Genomic DNA, 21,628 nt, shown 5'->3' with positions numbered 1-21,628 from the left:
ATTGTTTACATTGCAAAATTGGTGTTTTGTAACCTAGTGCAGTATACAAGAGATAATGGTGCTGTGTAACCCAGTGCTGTACACTAGGGTAATGGCTTATGAAATTGACATCAGCAAGTATGCCAAAGGCTGCAAACAAGATGGCAACAGGTATATCACATGTAATGATATCAGGGTAAGGGTTAAAAACAGACCTAAACGTATAAACAGACCTAAACATATCTTAACTCAAGGAAGTCAAGGAGGATTGAGCATGGGTCTTACTACATTAACAGAGAAATGAAAAGGTTCTTCGTTACATTGAATGAATAAACGTTTTGTTCTGTTTTACTTTTACCCATGGAGTGCAAAAAAATATCCATCCCAATAGCCAAAGGATTCCACCAACAATTTAGCTAGTTCTTTGAAAGCTCCATTAACCATTATCAGTCCGGACCCGTCGACCACTACCTCCCCCCACCACCCCCCCAAAAACAACAACAAAGAAAGCTGCAATCATAATTAATTAGGTCTACTGATATTTGGCGGAAAGCAGTCAGATGACAGAACGTGAAACTGTATTTTAAATTATTTGCTGAATGCTTCCACAGTGGATTAACATTCAATTGATAAACAGATATGTCTCTACTCATATTAAGGCTTTTAAAAGTTTCGCCACAAGGCAACCACCATTTTTCATAATGTTACTACAAAATGACATAAGTGGCGCACTCAGCAGATAGTTTCTGTTGTTAATCAAGCATGTCACAGTTGAATATGGGCACGACAAGATTTCATTGATTAACAATGTAATAATAATGGCTCTTGGTAGCAAAAGTGTGACAATTGTTAATGTTTACCGTAAATGACTGGGTATTAGACGCACTTTTTTCCCTCAGATTTTGATGCAAAAAAATGCCTGCGTATAATACCCAGTAACATTTTTTTTAACTTTTTTTCTGGGGTCAATTTCAAGCCGAGAGTTTGTTTAGATTTATGTAGAAAGGGATGTTACTCGCGTCATATTGATCGAGTATATACGTGATTATAATAGTGAATATATATTACATGAGTAAAGGACGGCAATTTTGACATCTCTTTGATGTAATAAAACAGCGAAGCCAATTAACACAGACTTGACCGCCCTCAAGGATGTCTTCTGCAGTGCGTTCAGTAAGGTGTAAATGCCCTCAAACATTTTGTTTTGTATCCCTGTTGCAACACAGCGCATGCACTGCAAGCGAGGAACCAAACAGCAAACCTTCGCCGCAAACATATTTACTGAATGCACTGCCTGTTTTTAGAGATGTGGTAAGACAAACACTGTTTGTGCATTACAACTTTTTTTCTGACTGTCGTTTTGGACCGTTATTGAAAAAAAAAATCACATTTCTCAAACCGATTTCAAAATCGGTCCAGACCAGCATTTTTTTGTTTTTAGAAGCCAAGCTCAAATGATATTACAATAACATGGGGTTGGTCAGCAGGCATCCGAAATCCACATATTTGTGGGTAAGATACCATTAATATGCTTTCACTCTGATATACACATATCAATATTGAAAAATTATTCACAATGGGAAGCCTAATTTTTTTCCATTATTTTCTGGCAAGCCTAATTAAATTATTCTCTTATTTTCTGGAAAGCTTAATTTGTAATAACATGATCTGGCAAACATATTTAATTCTCTTTTTACATTTTCAACTAATCATGAATGACAATTTTATAATTAGATTCATTTGTGTAAATTTCACAGTATTCTGATCCACTGACATCAAATGACAATTTAATGAGAGGCTGTTTCCAGCACATTGACAACAATTTCTGCGCTTTTGTATCGGTGACGTTTATTGATTGTCCAATTAAAACCTATCATGCTGTGATAACTGCCTTAATATACGCAGCATGTGGCAGATTATTATCTAAATGACATTGTTGAATTTTTTGATAAATTTACGTCTTTTACTTCTACTACTAGTTTAAAGGTTTGTAAAGTGCACCTTTTTTATTACGAAATTAAGAGTGGTCAATCATTAAGAGTGTTTAAACTTAAATCTGAACAGCTGGAAACCTTCAGCAAATGTTGATATTTGCTCAAATATCATCTTAAAGCTACACTCTCACAGATATACCATTTTTACAACTTTTTTATTTATAGTCTTGGAAAGAGCAAATTTTTGCATAAATATCTGCAAACCAATGATAAAAGATTGCTGACAAAAAATCAGATCTTAGATTTTCATATTTCTGTTTGAAAATTAATGTTTTATGGCATGAAAAATGCATAAAACATCAATTTTTGAACTTAAATATAAAAATCTGCAATCTAATTTTTTGTCAGCAGTCATATATAACTGGTTTATATGGAAAAAATTGTAAAAATTGGCTTGTTCCTAGACAAAAAATAAAAAAGTTGTCAAAACTTTCAATCTGTGAGTGCAGCTTTAAGATCACAATTATCATTAGCGTCAACGCGATGCAATTAACAGCTTTGTTGTTGCTTGCATGATTGGTTGATTGACTTAATGACATGATGTTATCAATGTATTGTTAAAAGGTCAAAATATCCATCACTTTTGTATAAGTACTTTAGGCCTAGTGGTTAAGGCGCTGGTTTTCTAATTTACCTTTCATTAATAAACGAAAACAAAAGCCTTTACTTGTGAAATAATATGTGAATTTAAAAAAAATAGCATACATGTTGTGGTTACATTACACTATTACTTCTTCATAGCCGAATTTGGGGAAGAAGTAATAGTGAAATGTAGTCACAACATGTATGCTATTTTTTTTAAATTCACATATTATTTCACAAGTAAAGGCTTTTGTATTCGTTTATTAATGAAAGGTAATTGATAAAATATTAGTAAGGTTGATTGTATTATTAAATCATACATGCCATATTTTCTGGAGACCATTCAGGGGGATTTGTTCAAAAGGCTGAAAATTCAGGGGGATTTTGGTTGTATTCAGGGGGATTTTTTTAGCAGGTCTAAGTTGGCGAAATTTTAAAATATTTTTAGACGCAAGTACAAAAAAATGTATTCACATATAGTTGGCTTTGAAAACCTCTTAACTTTTTCATTATACAGAATTATTTTATGTCATGATTTATCATATTCTTATGATACACTGTCATGTCATACTGTAATGCACTTGCAGAACAAAATATGTCATTGGAAAAATATGTTTTCGAGACAATTAAATTAAATTTACCTTCCTCCAAAGTCTTTTAAAAAATTGTGCTTAATTCTATCAGCTTGATGACTTTCAGACAATAAGAGAATAGAATAAATATTATTAATTTCTTCCTTCCAAAATAGTAATATTTCTTTGCCTTTGATAATTACTACAAATTAATTGATCACTTGTTGTTAAAGTTTCCTTTTGGCATTTCACCCTTGTGGAGTTGTTTCTTTACATTCAGTCACATACTGTGGTTTCACTTACTTTGTCATTATTGCCTGATGTAAAATTTCAAAAAAAAAAAAAAAAAATTTTTTTATTTTTTTATAATTCCAGGCGATTTTTATCTCCCGCCGGGAGACCGGGGGATGGATCGAAATTCCGGGGGATTTTTACCCCCGCCGGGGCATATGGCATGTATGATTAAATACAATATTAAAAAAAAAATAGACTGGTTTATTTTCATTAATGCACCACAAGTCTGTGTTGAGATTTTTTTGGGATATTTTTAGAAACTTGATCAAATTTCTCCAACTAGATGCATGTTCAGGTGAGAATAGTGGTTGCAATTGAAAGATTGAAGATTTATCTGCATGTTGGCTGCATGTTTTTGTTGCAACTTTTCGTTTGGGTGCTTTTGTAGGCATGTTTTTCTTAGCTGTCACATTTCGATGAAATTGGAGTTGTTTCACTTTACTCTATTTAGACAATTCGAGATTTTCTGACTTTGTAAAAGTGCCGTAATTCATAGTTATGCTAGATAGTTGGTATGAGTGACCTCTTTGATGAATCTGAAGAAAAAAATCTATACTTTAGGTTATTTTAGGTAAAATGTCACTAAATTTTGTAAAGGTCAAAATTCAGCTCATTCCCTCCAAATCACTGTGTAAAAATGCATAACAATCAAAATGTCAAATCAACTAAAAGCAAAATAAAATAAATGAGGCACAAAACACTTCTGACACAATGCATAACAATGTATGAAAGTTTATCTGCAACAATGACTGAATGCAAACAGCTCAGCTGTTGTAAATCAATCGAAAAGTGGTATAACTTAATAGTTATAAAAGCTGCAGTGTTGAAATTCCACTTTGACTATATCAATAATCAGTTCAACACTGCTTTTGTATGTTTGAAGTTATTTAGTGTTGTTGTTGCTTTCGGCTATATTGTTAATAATAAAAACCGAATAAAATCGATTGTCTCCAATTTCAGGCCGAACCAATCAATTTTTGGATTATAATCGATCATCACATCACTTATTAAAGAACAAGTTTTTATGGTCCTTGCCGTTAATGTGCATACTTTTTCTGGCTGCATGTGCACAGTGTTTCATTTGAAGATCTTTAACATCTTTTGAGTTATAACCAAGGGGATGCTACTGACAACTTTCTGATATATTTTTCACCAACAAAATAAGTCATCCATTTGTACAGATATCTGAAACCCATAAGTATTTCCCCCCTCCCTTTAAATCAAGCCTATCTTCTGTTGAAAATTGATGTGAAACTTGCTCTACCCAATTAAACCTTAACATTACTCAAATCCTAACATTCTAAAGTCATGTAATGTGATTCTATAATGCACATGGATATATTATTCATGAAATACGGTAATAAAAAAGCTCCAGATAAGAATTTTTTTATGAATTGCTGGCTTCTGCATCCGGTAAGTATTATTTTTATACCAGTGTTTTGTAATCCAATTAGGTAAAAAGATAAAAACGTGCATATTTCATGAAACATAATATACTTTATATTGTTAAATTCTAAACCTAAAAGTATTCAATTGGAGAAATCATGTTTGCAATAAGGGTTTCTGCATTAAAGTATGAATAAATGTAATTAGATGGCCAGGTCTTTTTCTCTTTTGTAAGCCATTTAGATTAATCAATGTTCAGACACGGGATAATGTGTATAGATAGTATTGTATATTGAACACATCTAGAGCTTTTATGATTTTAATTTTATTTAAGCAGATGCTTGATTTTGTTAATGATTCTTTGTTTTTTCAAAGCTCCAAAGGACTGGTGACGTGACAATCGGGAAAAATCTTTTAAAAAGACAACGAGGCCAAAAACATATAAATGCTACACTTCTCTCAACATTTGTGTAAACTATTATATTGCATGCATTTACATACACATCCAAAATAACTTTAATTATGTAATATTACTTTGCTTATCTGGAGTTCAGACAAAAGTTTGTAAACATCTTATCTTCCTACCATCAGTGGAACACTATAAGAGAAATCTTCACATCTTGCTTGCTTGATTCCTTATGAGACCTTAACAAAAATACTCGTGGTTCCGGTCACCTGATCCTACCTACGAAATAGCCCTGACCCTACCATTGGTGGAACACTGCTGCTGTATTCCTTATGAGACCTTAACAAAAATACTCCTGGTTCCAGTCACCTGATCCTACCTACAAAATAGCCCTTACCCTACCATTGGTGGAACACTGCTGCTGTATTCCTTAAAAGGCCTTAACAAAAAATTCCTGGTTTCAGGTCACCTGACCCTTAGTGACCTACGAAATAGCCCTGACCCTACCATTGGTGGAACACTGCTGCTGTATTCCTTAAAAGGCCTTAACAAAAAATCCTGGTTCCAGTCACCTGATCCTACCTACAAAATAGCCCTGACCCTACCATTGGTGGAACACTGCTGCTGTATTCCTTAAAAGGCCTTAACAAAAAATTCCTGGTTCCAGGTCACCTGATCCTACCTACAAAATAGCCCTTACCCTATCATTGGTGGAACACTGCTGCTGTATTCCTTATAAGGCCTAAACAAAAAAATCCTGGTTTCAGGTCACCTGACCCTTAGTGACCTACGAAATAGCCCTGACCCTACCATTGGTGGAACACTGCTGCTGTATTCCTTATAAGGCCTAAACAAAAAAATCCTGGTTTCAGGTCACCTGACCCTACCTACGAAATAGGTGCAGACAATACTGTTTTTATAGTCCATCTGTTTTTGTTTTGTTTTTGTTTGTTTTTTGTTAGTTAGTGCATGTTTTAATATGTAGTTAAAACATCTTTAAAGCTAAATACTGAAGATTACTTTAACATCATTCCCAAATGTTAACACTAAGGTTCTTACATAAAGCCTAAAAAAGCCTACCTACCCTACCTACCTAGATGTAACCCTAACAATACATGTTGTTTTTTTGGCCTGACTGGGAAATACTGATCACTAAGCAAACCTCAAACATATGGTGATGCTTGATCAAAGCTCATAATTCCAGTCATGTTCATCCATAAACACTTCAGACCTTCAATATTTCTTGTAGCATTAATATCATTAATTTTAATAAAGAGAGAGCACTTGATGTCAAAATGAACAAGACACAATTTCCATAAAAAATCATAAAAATAAAGTTGGTTCTTTAAGACTGTGTGAATTACATGCAAGTAAAACAGACCTGAAATGTATATATCAGTATGATAAACAACCATCTGATGAATTGTGTGAAATTCACATACTCCATCAATTTCCATCTTGGACACTTTATTTATTGGCAGCATATCTCTGTCAACCAGAAAGTCCCAGTCACTTGAGAAAGAGCTTATTTATTGAAAGTCATGCTCTTATACGCCTGTATTATAGCTGCGCAGCTGGTAAGAATGAAGAAATTGTTCAAATCAGCTTCGCTGTTAATGGTTGATTTACTTATAGATATAAAGAACAAATACTGTCAATTCTTCAATGTTTTGGGCAATAACTCTGGTGTTACTGGGACTCTGGCTACTTGATGTGCTTGAAAGATTGCCAAAAAATGTAGTAAGCAAGTTTGGTAATAATTGTTGAACATATGCTAAAAAAAGAGATCAGACAGTGTCAATTCTACAATTTATTGTCAATTCAAAGGCAATAACTCTGGTGCTACAAGGACTTTCTGGCTAATATGTCTCAGATATTTAGTCCAACTGAGTTGGTGATGATTGTTGTTCAACCGCAAATTATTTTTTTTTAGTTGAAACTGACATAATGACATTACCTGGCACACAAGTTCTATTAAAGTCACTGATGGTAGTAAATCCTTTCATACATCGACACCGGGTCCTGCTGCTCTCTGAAATCACACATTCCTCGTGCTCTTCACAATCGTCCTCGTGCAACCGGCACTCGTCTGTGTGCGAAGTCTCATCTGAAATATAAATATCGGTCATCATTTCTGGGTATTTATACGATTTAATTTAAACTTTATATATACTTTATAAACAAGCTTTTGCAACTTATATTAATCACTCTCGTTGGCACGATGTTGCAAGAGAGTGTGGTCTTGTGTTGTGGGGGAAGCCGGAGTACCCGGAGAAAACCCACTTGTCTGACTTGGTGACCACAAACCAAACTCACATGCGCCCAGGCCGGGAATCGAACCCGGGTCGCCGAGGTGAGAAGCGAATGCACTAACCACTCGGCTAACTGGACAACAATTATACGATTTAAGTTAATGTACATATATTATGTGAAAACACACATTCCTCAGGCTCTGTACAATCATCTTCCCACACGGGTATATTTGCTCCTGAAGGCAACATTACCCCAAAGCAAATCTAAGGCATATAAACGTAGCTTACATGTATGTTATTGCCTCAAAACAGTATAATGATGTTACTTTGGTGAAAAAGAGCAACATATCCCTGGGGCAGAAAGCCAGAGTCTTAGACTAAATTTGCATGGCAGGGATTCCAATTTTGAAGTCACTGTATGCACCATTGGGACCCGAAATTAAATGTTTATAGTGTGCAAACCATATGAAATATGATTATTGAGTTGCGAATTAAACACCAGGGCCCATATTCATAAAACATCTTAAGTCAATTTCTTATCTAAAGCCGATTTCCTAAGATTTTCGTAGTCAGTATCATTAAAGTGTATTTATTACATTAAATAAAAGAAAATATAATATTTTAGATAGTATAAAGTTATTTCATCATATGATTTTAAGCTATTTAATCATATGGCAAGTGAGATACATAACTTAAGAAAATGTTAAAGTTAGGGAAAGACTTTAAGATATTTTATGAATACCCGCCCAGAAACACTCAATTTGTCAAGCATGAGGGTCACCCCCCAACTGAACAATCCTCTGAAAAAAAAAATGAAAGAGAAAAATATAATAATGTCTATAAACATTTGCACATATTACTTCAAATTCTCACTCCACTTCCGCCTAAATTTAGTCTCTGGCTCTGATAGATGCTATGTTTTAAGACCAAAACCCCCACATTAACCCTGCTATCTCACTCTTAACCATGCCCTTCCGGCTTTTTCCGAACCACATTTCGGCCTTGACAGAGAAAACGCAAGTGGACTTTTTTTTAGTTTTTTCCTTTTCAAGAATTCTGTTGCCACACACTGTATGTTGTATTGTCATGTCAGATCAGTGTTAGTTCCAGAGTGAAGTAGGATTCGCTCACTTAAAGCGACAGATGGACTGTTTGCAGGCTCTTAGCTTAAGTTGAGATTTCAAAATCAATTTCATTTAGGTTTTTCAAGTTGTACAACATTTTATTAGGATGATGACACGCAGTAAATCCCAATCCAGTATAAAATGGGATACAGTTAAAGGGATTCAGGCCCATAGAGGGGTTACGGAGCTTCAAAGACTATGAACCCTGTTAAAAGTGTCTAAAAAAACAATTCTATGGATTTAAAGGTATTTCTTACTATTTCTAATGCAAATGTCAAGCAAAAAAATACACTTCACTAGTGTTTTGAATCGGTTCCAGTTTGACTATCAATAATCAGTTGCACTCAAGTAGGGCGCTGACTATATTTGATATTACTCAAGAAATTGTTCCAACTAAGGGACCAGTTCATAAATTGCAGAACAATGCTTTTGATAATTTCCATGTTGCACAATAAATTGTGAAGTTCAATGTGTTTTATAAAAAATTACACTTTAATTGATAATGAAACCTTAAATTATAATAGCCCTGATCATCATTTTTTGAAAATTTTGATTTTATATACCAACTATCCCCCAAATAGATGGAGGTTACACAGTACTATTACAATATCCTTTACGTTTCTAAAACTCCTACTCAGTAATCTCCCTTGGCGAGAAAAATTAACATTGAGCTTAATTGTTTGTTTTGAAAATGTCATCATTCAAAAGAATGAATTCCAGATAATTCCCTCTTAATGTATAGTATTTTTTATCCCCATTCTATTTACTCATAAGAGTAAAATGTGTTCACAAAAACAAATACAATATATAAAGCTTGGAATTCACATGCCGGTATAAATAAAAGGTGAATTTCATGCTATTGAAATCCATGTATTAGACCATTGACTCTTTTGTTTCCGAAGTAACGTGTGTATATTTTTGTAATAATTTTGTTTATACCGGAGGATTAGCAAATGGGAAAACCAGAATATCTATAATTCCAGGCTAAAACTATTGCAGCAATATTATCAATAATAATTTCCTTCTGACATATGTATACCCAACATGTTATCATTGTAAAATAACCTTTACTTGGTTATCTACATGCACGTTTTTCTTCTGATTTTATTGCGACGACTTGATGCTTATATATAATGCATAAAAAAAATTCTTTTGTTTAATGTAAATAATTTTAAAGTTACTGAGTGTTGCTTTTGCTCTTGGCCATAAATTATAAATGATAACTGAACTGAAGACTTCCCTAAGTATAAATGAACTCAAAGGAGAAAATTGGCAGCCATTGACTAAATGCAAATAACCAGAGGAAAAAGTAAAAAAAAAAATCGCCTGTTGAATCAATGATCGATTATGACCAAAAACAATAGATTTTCATTATAATGTCAGGCCCAACCAATCAATATTCGATTATAATTGATTATAAAAACTTTACAACTATACAGGAGCCTGATATTGAAAGGTCTTAGTCCTGATTTCAGACAATTTGTTCTTCAACCATAGGGGTACAGCAGGGCTTTTTCTGCCCATTTTGGGAAAAAGACCCTAGACATTTTGGGAAATTTTGCGTCGTGAAAATGCCAAAATTGGGAAATTTTACAGTTAAAAGAAAAAGCTGTCTAGTCTCCTGCGAATTAGGTAATGATTTAATATTAGTTGTTTTCCCCTTTAAAAGACCCACAATGGCTGAAATATCAATCATTGGGGTGTAAATATCTATTGCAATAAATCATGACAGATAATATTTCATATTTCCGATTTCTGAATGTGATGAAAATCAATGATTTCTGAGTTCAATTACCAAAAAAACTTCACATGACATAATTTATTAGGATGTTGAAAATGAACCAGTACAGATAAAAATAATTTCTAAAAAAAAAAAAAATTTTTTTTTTTTTTTTTTTTTTTTGGATTGGGATTTTTTTCTGAAGATTGGGAAAAATATCTTATATTTTGCTTTGGGAATAGGTCCGATAGTCGGACCCGTGGGTACTATAGAAAAAGCCCTGTACAGTGACTTATTTTTAATAAAATTGACTGAATGCATCAGTAATAAGACTTATTAATTTTATTTCTAGATAACTTGATCACAATTTTGTGTTTACAAACGATCTTTTCACAAGAATAATTCAAATAAATGTGGAGATTCTTGACAGAGTGCCTTATAAACGAGACTCTGACCAGCGAATGTGATGTTTTATCTCTTTAGCGAATGTGATGTTCTATCTCTATTGATTAACCCTCAAACAGGCGGCCAACTTCATCAAGAGATACAATAACTGCACCAAGCCATGCTACAAGAAGACATATGACGAGGATCCTCATGGCTTATTCAGCAATGACTGGGAAGACGCCTTAACTTACACAAAAAAAGTCAAAACTGATTTAGCAAAAAACAAGAAGACAAATGACAAGGGTTCTTTGGACGGTTTGATTGCTTGCCCGGACTGAATGATGTTACAAACTTTTAGAAACCCTGAGTGGAAGTCCTCCTGAATATAAGGTGTAAAGTGCAGCCCCCAGAAGATAAATGGAAACAATTTGCCTCATAAAATAAGTGGAAGCATTATTTCAGTATAGCATATTGCTAATTTTGCAATTGCAGACGTCTTTAATCGCTAGCTTCAGCACTGAAAATAGCATTGTGATCGTTTGCTTGCTTCTTTGTTGTTCAGAATCCAACAAGTACATATCAGTATAATGTTTTGAAAATTTTGTAACTCATGTTATGCATGTGCATGTCTATAATCGCTAGTTTCAGCACTGAAAATATCATTGTGATCACTTGCTTCAAGCTTCTTTGGAAAATAATTAAATTTCAAAAAACCTGAACATGGACCTGAGTCTCAAAATGTCCCAATAATGTGAAGTCCATTCGTGATGGACCTCAATTGAAAATTGAATTGCTGGTGTGCAGATATAAATTCGCACTGGGAAATGGCCAAATCCATTGAGAAATGGCGGAATTAACTGGGTTTATCTGTGATTACGGATTGGTCTCATTTCCCTCAATTCTGGAGGATTTTATCCAATTCTAGCACATTCGCAGTGAAAATGATGCCTGCGAGAACACATTAACCTTTCTATAAATTAACTTAGGTAATTCATTCTTGCAGATATCTATGGATTTGTGACATAATGTAAGAAATAGCATGTGGGATAACCCTAAAACGCAGAAAATGTAATACAACCACGCAAGAATAACATAATGTTGGTGAAATATCTAAAATAATTGTTTAATTCCCTGTCCCATACATATGCCTTTAAAGGGACTAGATACCAGATGGTTCCAAAATCTGCAAATCACTATTTCCTCATAACAAGGCCAGCATTGTCAATACGGGCGAATATGAGGCCCATAATTAATAATTTTACATGATTAAATTGTATTAAATGACATTTTGTTGCTGTCTCTGCTGAATTTACCCGTTTAAAAATAATGCATAATGGTTTCCCAGTTGTAGGTGTATGTTTAGCATGTGGAGCTCACATCTTATCATCTGATGTCTAGTACGTATTTTTATGTTAATTAAAAGCACTTAAAACTCTACTTATCAGGGTTCTCGCTGGCGATTGCAATTGTCGCCATTTTCAACAAAATTGTGAAAGTGGCGACAATCTTTCAAATTCTGCAATTTTATGGCTACTATGATATATTCATAATATTTTCTTAAAATGACATAAGCAGCGCATAAAGCGGTCTCAATGAAAATTGAATCAGTCCCTGCAGAAATCAAGCATGCCGCTGTAACAGTTGCAACATATCCAATTATTAGGGCATGGCACGATCATTAATTCTGAAATTTATAGCTTTCAGGGATTAACAATGGCATCCTGAAATAATTATGGCTCTTAGTAGCAAAAGTGTGACAAATGTCGCCAACGAATAGCTGGATCAAATGCTTCTGATCAGCGATAATTATTTTGAAAAAACAGTAAGAATGAATGCTTACGATGCAGAGAAGAAATGACCATGTACTTTTATGACAATGTGATTATAAGATGTGTTATTTATACAATAAGAAAATAATGACATTCTATCTTCAATTATTAAAGAGGGATGTGATTTGTCCGCAGAATTTTTTCGTGGATTACCATGGATCTGAAGTATTTTTTTTAACTGATTAAAAAGTTAACTGGATGCTTCTGTTAGTATTCACACTCAGCTTGCTTCAAATTAAAAGCAAAAGTTCTCAGTTTTGCCTCTGGGCAGGGTGCTGCAACCTATTAAAGCGGCCCGAAACCACTAGCTGACCTTCAGCTGCCAAGACCATCACATCCCAAACTTTTGTCCTGATCAACATGTAAAGGTATGTTTAAATGCAAACTAAGGCTCTTAAAATGCTTTTATCTGCTTCGCCACCTCTAAACAGCTGTCCTTCACCTGCAATGGGCTTTACACGATGCCCTAGGCCCTCAGCAAAAAAATGGTGACAACTTTTCAAAACGGAACCTGCTTATCTCTTAATTTGACAACATTTTTTTAGGAAATCTACAATCATGTACTTGAGCTATGAATACAGGTCATGGGGTAAAATTTTTATTATTAATCATCATGCCTTTGAAAAGAAGATTGGCAACATTTAAGGCAGCTGAACATAACTGCTCCTGCGAATTCCATTGTATTTTGTTATACAACATTCCGACATACACATACTAAATACTTACTGACAGATCTAATCTGAATGAACAATGTTTCCTTATATATCTCTGCTTCTTGACTGACTGGTTCGCATGCTCGTTCCGACACGCATTCAATCGTAAAGCACTTCCTGATCGTATACCATGCGACGTTACACAGTGGCCTATCGCAACAACTGATGATACACGTCGCGGCATCTGATGCTTCCAGATCTTCCTCAAAATACCCCGATTCCCACAAGTTACGGGGAACGGCAGTTACATGGAGATGGTCTCGCATTTCGTCCTCCGAGACAGTGCTTGGTGCATCACAGAACTTTGTCTCCGCATAGCACACTGTAAAATAAATACTTTGACTATACTGATATATAATTCAAGTAAATGACATTCCAAATCATTCAGTCATTGAAATAAGGCTTTTAAATGAACCCGAGGGCCAAGATGGCCCTATATCGCTCACCTGAATAAACTTAAAAAAAAGGTGCTCTTGACTTTTCTATAATAAATGGGCAATAACTCTCAGGGACTACAAAGCTTTGGCTAGCCTTGAAGCCTGTATGCCACAAGTGAAACTGGACTATGTCAAATATTTTAAACAGGCGTATAAAAACATGAAAAATATGCATTTGTTTAAAAAGTTACAAAGGGCCATAACTCTTACAATATTTAAAGGCCTAGTTTAAGGAATGTTTGGCATGATGATCCCCTGCAGTGCATCCCCTGTTAAATGCAGGGGACAATTAACTTGAGCTAGAAATCAACGAAACAACCTTTCTGACAAATTTCCAGGATATTTATGCTGAAAATGTTACCTTGCTCTGTGACCTAGTTTTTAACCCCAGATGACGCATATGTATTCGAACTCGTCTGTGTAATAACTGGGACAAACATTCTGACCAAGTTTCGTGACAATTGAGGCAAAAATGTGACCACTAAAGTGTTAACGAACTAAGTGTGGAGGGACGACAGACGACCGACATTCATCGATCCTAATAGCTCACCCTCAGCCTACGGCTAAGGTGAGCTAAAAATCCTGATTTTTAACATTAGTACATGGCTGTAAAACATTTCAATACTTTTTTTATAAAACAAGAGCTGTCATAAGAAAGTGACAAATGCCCCCAATTTGACCTTGATGGAGTGATAGCCAAACGCCCTCTAAGTGTGACCTTGACATTTGTGAGAGCATGAACGCTTTACCCAGCAAACCTTCGCATGATGCTGTGCCTTTGACCGAGATAACCCAAAAAAATGATTAAGCAAATTTTGCAATACAATAGTTAGGAAGCCCTGCAGTTATGGACAGACATGGAGTTTTAGCCAGGGTGCTGCGAGGTTATAAGGGATAAAAATGGCACATTGCATTGGCCTGTTTAATTATGAATTGGACAGAAAAAGTAAGGAACTGTGTTTAATTGAAGTAGTTCTGCCAAATCATATGTTAAATTTGTATGAATTTATAATCACATTATAGAATTAAAATAAATTTGGACAGTCTTAAACATTGTATGAAGGCAGAAACTATTTTGCTACAATCCCTAAGACAGAGTGACTTCTAAAAATACATGCCTTTCTTTGGAGGCATAAAAAGAATGAAGGCATGAAATAAACAACTTTAATTAGTATAGTTAATATATATATACAGAACCAGGGGAGGATCCAGGATTTGATATTACAGGGGGCGTAACTTAGGGGCATAACCTTTTGACATTCACCCCTCCCTCTAAACCCAAAATATATGGCATAAACTGTTTGCATGGGGATTTGGGGTTACTCCTTGAAGAAAATTTTAACAATTTGTAGTCGGAAATGGTGATTATTAAGCCTATAATAATCCTGTTTTTCTCCAATATCAAAATAAAAAGTAAGGACAAATTAAGAGGGGGCGCTCACTAGGTGCGCCCCCTTCTAAATCCACTAGTAAGAACAGGGAAAAATTTCAAAATAATAAGCTTGCATGTTCTGGACAGTTAAGAGATAAATCAATCAATTGTGACAACCTGTTCAGTTATTGTAAGAGGAAAAGGAATTTTCACCAATATTAGTGTGATTATTACTTTATCAATATTCTGGTCACATAGTGCGACAGATTGACACTTTCTCCAAGCCTTTCATGAGAATCTGCTAAAATATTCCAGCAGAATAAGTTATAGGATAGAATTACTAAGTTTTTTTTTATGATTTACATAAAACTTTATGAAATGTTTGGCAAATAATTACACCCAATACACTGGTAGCATGGTTCATGCATTCAATGTAGAGCATTTTTGTTTTAAAAAAAACATTGTCGCATCATTTATTCATTATATTGTAAAAATATAACTATTTATGTGCAATTTAATAAAATGTATATATATAGGAGTTCATAAGCCCTCTCCCCCTTGTGTTCAGAACCCCACCCTCATTTTCTTCAGGAATCATGCATATTTATGCATTTTTCATCCGAGTCTTTTTTGTATTTTCATAAAAGGTGGACTCCTTACTGTACTGAGAAAGCTGACCAGAGAAACTGTAAAAATCCCTTAAATACCATATACAAATGAGGGGGTGGGGAGAGAAGTGTGTGGACAGATTTCAACCTCCCTTGGAAACATCGTACACATCACCTAAGCTTTTGAAAAAAAAATGTAATTTGAAAAAGACTGTCACCAGCATTCTTTTAATTGCTTTACGGTATTCAAAATTCTCCTGATGGTATCAGAAAATTTCATTGGAAGAAATCAATGTGCAGATGTTGCACTAATTACTATTGGGAGAATAAAGATTAGATTACGATTAAAGGGAAGAATGCACCCATGCATTCAACTCATTGTTATTACTAGAAAGAAAGTAAATATGCCAATAGATTTTCAGTCAACTTAATGAATTAAATCAACTTAATGCATCAAGACAATAGTAGAGGCTGACAATGGTACTTTCATGACTCAACTTGGTTCAATTTGATCAGGGATGTAGCTAAATATTGTATGAGGGTGCTGCACCATGCCCTTCTTTGGCAGCACCCCCTCCCCCCACACACACCCACCCACATGGAGACCAGCATGGGCACCCTTCCACCCTTCTTAGAATTGAATGCTGTAGATAATCAAACACTTTCTATGTTTTGTCATTCTGTTTGAACCTGAACTTGATGAGTTATAGTCAATACCTTTGCATGCCAAAGATGTTGCTGCAACATCAACACTCATGTATGACATAATATCTTTTGCTTCAAAATCATGCTCTTGTTTGATGTTAATACAATGTATATGTAAAAAAACATACAAAGGACAATACTCATTTTTTTTATTATTTAAACCAGAGTTATGGGTCTTACTGTACATAATTATGCATATTGTATCTTTTTCATCATGTGTATCAAGTTTCTTTTGAGTATCTTAAACTTTCATTGAGTAATGGTCAATGTTAAAGTTTTTGCAAGCCAATGGGTCTGCTGCGCCAGCAATTATGACACCCAGGCTATGATAATACCTTGGCATTTTTCCCTAAAAAATTCAAGACAAGTAAAAAGCACATGTTCAAAAACAAACAAACCTGAAGCAAGACCAAGGACAGTAATCCATACAAGAGCCAGCGTATTCCAGAGTTCCCTCCCTTGCTTCTTACACATTGTCACGGTGTGGAAACACTTGCTTGTTACACATTGTCACAGTGTGGAAACACTTGCTTGTTACACATTGTCACGGTGAGGAATTGATCAACAGTTCTCTCATCGTTCAATCAAGAGATAGCATATACATTACTCACATTTTTAATTATTTAAATAGTAAATGAATCCACTATTTTCTTTCCCCTCTTTTTCTTTTAAGATCTTTTATGAAACAATCAAACATTTTTCACATTGTCAGTAACAGGTAAATTCACTGATTTACATAGTTGTACTACATGACACATTTTTCGCTTCTAAATAGTTCACCGTGTCAACTTCTACAATTCTATCCTCAGGTCAATCAAGTAGTTGTTTTCTGAAAATAAACAGGCAATATATGAATATATTTCTATTAAACTAATATATTATGCATGAATAATAAATGCTGAAGAGTAACACATATTGGTAAACGTGCAATTTACGTCCACAAAAGTACACAGTATTTAATTTCTAAAATCTAGACATACAATACTATTTTTCTACAATAAAAGCTGGGAATCAGCAGCTGTCACAAAGAGTATAAAGGCCTGCAGTTGTTTCAAGCACTTATCTATATGCAAATCAGTAAAAAAATCACAAGATACCGTACATGTCCTAATAGGTGTGCATGGTTAAAATTTAAACAAATGTGTTCTTGTTATGATAAAAAAATCATTGTTTATAATATTAGTAAGCTGCAACCCACTGTAAAACAATAGAAAAAAAAATATTTGGAACATATGACATGTTTGTGGAAGGCAAAATTTAAGTGGTAGCCAATCAAATTGAATGCTAGTTTGGCAATGCAAGGTCAATTACAACATGGCCAAAATGTCACATTATGTCTGAAACATTGTGGAAAATGTGGAGCAGTAAAAACTGTTAATCACTTCCCCAATTACTGCCAAGAAATGCACATGAATTAGAATGAATAAATTTGTTGGCTTGACTTGACTTGAATTAACACAGCAAAGTTATCACCCTCAAGGATGTCCTCTGTCTATTTGAGGAAAAGTTCACGACAAGCAATGTTTGAGTATTACAATCTCTAAATTTTTTAGTGACTTAGCCCTGGTGGACCGAATTCATAAAAAATAAATAAAAATGGACAGATTTTTTAGCCGTTTGCTGTTATTGAAGTTGATTCAGCTTGGTAGAATTCAGTCCAGACCTGCAAATTGTCTGTTTTAAGATGTCCCAGTGTATATGTAACTGAACAAGATGATTGATTAAACAAAGTACTGAGAGTGCTACACAGGGGCACACTTAGATGTCTTTATTCCTTGGATATAAACGCTCACTCAATCACTGGACTGACAGGGAGGTAGCCAGAGATCTTATATATTTAAATATTCTGAGAATATATCAATACAACATAGACTTGAAATAACCAACAAACTGAGACATATCTTATAAATTAATAAGGGACAATAAAAAAGCTCTTAAAGTATTTTGTTGGCATGAACGCCTGCATATTCTCTGCATCACCATCATACCCTGGTACAGTATTTACATATTGATTTTCTTCGCATTTTCACCATTTTGAGAATGGAGCCAGAGACTTTTTTTTATTGAATACTATTTTATTTTTTTTCAAATCAGAAAGTAGAAATTTTGGTTTTTACTTTTAGGAAAAAATATTTCAACATTGGGAATAGGACCGAACTCTGGTACCAAATTAGTTAGAAAAAGGATATTCATACAGTAGTGTGATGTCAGCCTTATAGGGCACAGTCTCACTGTTGAGCTAGCTTTTATGGCATCATGGTTATGCTGTCGACTGTGGGCCGAAAGGTACAGGGTTCAAACCCCTGTTCTGACATACACTCTTTCTTTCACTTTTAGGGTGTCAGAAGTAATAGGTAGTGCATGAATGTAATGGGGCAATATTAAACAGGCTGTAACAGAGCCTGTACAGATCAGTACATCCAGGTTAAGGGGGTTCAAGTCCAGTCCCTTCCACCCCTTCCCTTAAAATAGGTAAAAGAGTGAGGAGTTAAGTGTCAGTCCTATAGGGCACTTCAAACAGTCTTATTTTTGAGCTACTAGCTTTCATAGCACACGGATGTGGTGCCCACTGCTGGTAGTAAGGTACTGGGTTCAAACCTCCAATCTGCCATACACTCTCTCTTTCACTTTAGTATTTATTAATTGGTTTTCTTTGCAAACATCTACTTGTACCATGTTTTATTTCATATACATGCGTTTACTCACACATTGAGAAGGTAAAAAGAAGGTGAAGCTTAGCCATGCTATAACTTTTGTGAAGATATTTACAATGCTATTCATGAATAATTCAGATTATGGGTGCAGTAACAATAACATCTACATGGTATACAATGAACTAACCACTCGTTAAACTATCAACTTAACAAAACTTTAATGAAGGCAGAAGATAAAGAAAGATAATAAAAGGGAAAAGAACGGAAAAAAAATACACAGTAGAACATTTCACACAATTTATAATTTTATTTAAATTGTCATGACAAAACAATGACTATGGCATCAAGTTGATCAACAGTATGACAATATATTGACTGTTTCGAATAATAGATAAACCTGAAAAAAAATCCACAAACCATGATGAAACAGATAAAACTTATGTTCTACATACGTAATGTTGCACAACGCAACTTGTCGGAAGATTGTCGTTGATGACATTTGAATACCGAATTTTATCCATAAAAACTAATGAACGGGCAGTCTACAGCTGTAAAACATGTTCTTACCAGTATCTCAATTAATTTCATACATAAACAGCATCAAACACAACGCTAGTTGGCAGATATAGCGTAAATTATGTTATTTTCCGTCATTTCCATCTGCCGAGTTGACAATCCATTGCGTTCTACGTCATCAGTTTTTGAGTCGTACACATAAAAGGCAAAGATACATCCCGGAATCCGGTATCTTGACAATTTCACGAAACTAGACTCAAACCGCAAATAATACTGTACAGAGACGCAATAAAATGTTGCAGACTTTAAAAAAAATTATTAGGACAAATGTCTTGCAATCACGGGAATAGATGGTGCTTACCATTACAATGGTACATACAAAGACCTGGTAGTAGGATTAAAGGAAGACGAAGCGGAGTAAAAAATCATTAGTCAGTCTGAATATTCTGTAACAATCTCATGACTACGGTTGTAAGTAGTTCATAGTATCTCTTTATAGTTCGTAGCAGCTCTGAATAGGTCATAATATTACTTAGCTGTTAGTAGTCATTGGTAGCTGACTTAGTGGCTTTTACCAGGATCACTCACAATTTGTCTTCGTATTGTCCCCGTAGCTCGACCTTACACACAAACCATGTTTTAAGCACCAACGCAGATTTTTTCCCCAGATTCCGAACGGCGAAGGGATGGGGAAGAGGGGAAAGTACTTTTCATCGTCAAAGCTCCGTGCAAGAATAGGCCTCCGGCGTATCTAGAGAACGACCATGAACATTTTCTAACAACCCATTCACAAATTGGAATGCTCTACCATACCATTTAAAGCAAATTGGTTGTCCGGTTAACGCAGTGGTTAGTGCACTCACCTAGGCGATCCGGGTTCGACCCCGGCCTAGGCGCATACAAGTGGGTTTCATCCGGGTACTCCGTTTTCCCCCACATCACAAGACCACACTCTCGCGAGACTCAAGACTCAAAACTGCAAAATTTGATTTTCTTGTCAATTATTAATCAACAATGCGTTGGTGCTGAAAATTACTGAATATTTTACATTTGACTAGTTTCATCTTAATCTGTTAACCTTTGGTTTTGTTTGGATTAAAAAAGCACATTTCATGATTTTTGAGACTGAGTCTCAAAAAGGTAGTAATTATGGCATAGACCCATGGAAGTTTGTACAAAATAACCATCCAGCGATGTCTTTACTCACATGCACAAAAAAATCAAGGAAATATTGAAAAGAAAAAAAAAACAACACTCTTATCAAAGAAAACAAAGACTGTAAACAAATACCACATTTTAAAAATATATCAAAGAGACAAAAATATCAACGTGTTTACTGATAACGACATGGCAGATGTTGTTTATGCATATTCTGCATCCTACAATTGATAACAACGGAGTCGAATTATCACCGTAAGCTATAAAGTCTACGAACACAGTCGGTAATTCTGAAATAATAGAACAAGAACTCGCCGATATCCTAAGTAATATAGATGTGACCAAAATCCACTGAACGTTATAAAATAAGCTATATCCTCTTAAAAGAGAATATGAATTCAATTTGTAAACCGTTATGCAAACTATTTACACATCATTGTCAAATAGTCTGTTATTAGAAATAAGCAAACACAATCCCTCTTTATAAAAAGGCGACAAATCCAAAGTATCTAACTACAGACGTTTGTCCTAAGTTGTTTGGGTAAGGATTTGGAAGGGATAGGATTTAATGACATTTATTACCATTTAGTTGTAGTATAGTTTGGGTATTCTACAGTGTACCAGCTAAGAGGCAAATGCTATCGTCTGTTAAAGCAGCCGATAACAAGAAAACAACATGTATACTATTCTGCGATTTAAAAAAAAACACGTTTGATAGAATTTGACCCGAGAGTCTTTCATATAAACTGCAACAATCTGTTATTACAGAAACATTTCTAACGGTGTTAAAACATTATTTCAATAACCGAAAGTAACACGTACGTTAGAGTTGGAAATACCACGTCCTCATTACTGCGTACAAATATTGGTGTACCACAAGGGTCAGTTCTGGGTCCCTTGTTATTGTTATATACGTAAATGATATTGTTAATAAAGAACA

At 34.7% G+C, this 21,628-nt stretch overlaps 1 protein-coding gene across 2 annotated transcripts in view; it reads right to left on the bottom strand.

Moving 5' to 3' along the window:
* LOC128205682 (dyslexia-associated protein KIAA0319-like protein) overlaps window positions 1–19,692 on the bottom strand; it is a 52,759-nt gene extending 33,067 nt beyond the window's left edge. The window contains exons 1-4 of one of the 2 annotated variants that reach the window (XM_052907535.1): window positions 19,582–19,692; window positions 16,759–17,189; window positions 13,252–13,560; window positions 7,171–7,320 (exon numbers count right to left, since the gene is read on the bottom strand). In XM_052907535.1, coding sequence (XP_052763495.1) covers window positions 7,171–7,320; window positions 13,252–13,560; window positions 16,759–16,834 — 535 coding nt within the window. In that variant the 5' untranslated portion in view covers window positions 16,835–17,189; window positions 19,582–19,692. Of the gene's footprint in view, window positions 1–7,170; window positions 7,321–13,251; window positions 13,561–16,758; window positions 17,190–17,340; window positions 17,368–19,581 lie in introns of those variants that run through there. The other variant, XM_052907536.1, reaches the window with a different exon arrangement.
* Between the last annotated feature and the right edge of the window lie 1,936 nt (window positions 19,693–21,628).

This window comes from Mya arenaria, chromosome 10 (assembly GCF_026914265.1).
Source record: "Mya arenaria isolate MELC-2E11 chromosome 10, ASM2691426v1".
In the NCBI taxonomy this organism is placed as follows: Eukaryota; Metazoa; Mollusca; class Bivalvia; order Myida; family Myidae; genus Mya; species Mya arenaria.
Note: the sequence above shows the minus strand (reverse complement) of the source record. Positions and strands in the feature narration are given on the sequence as shown.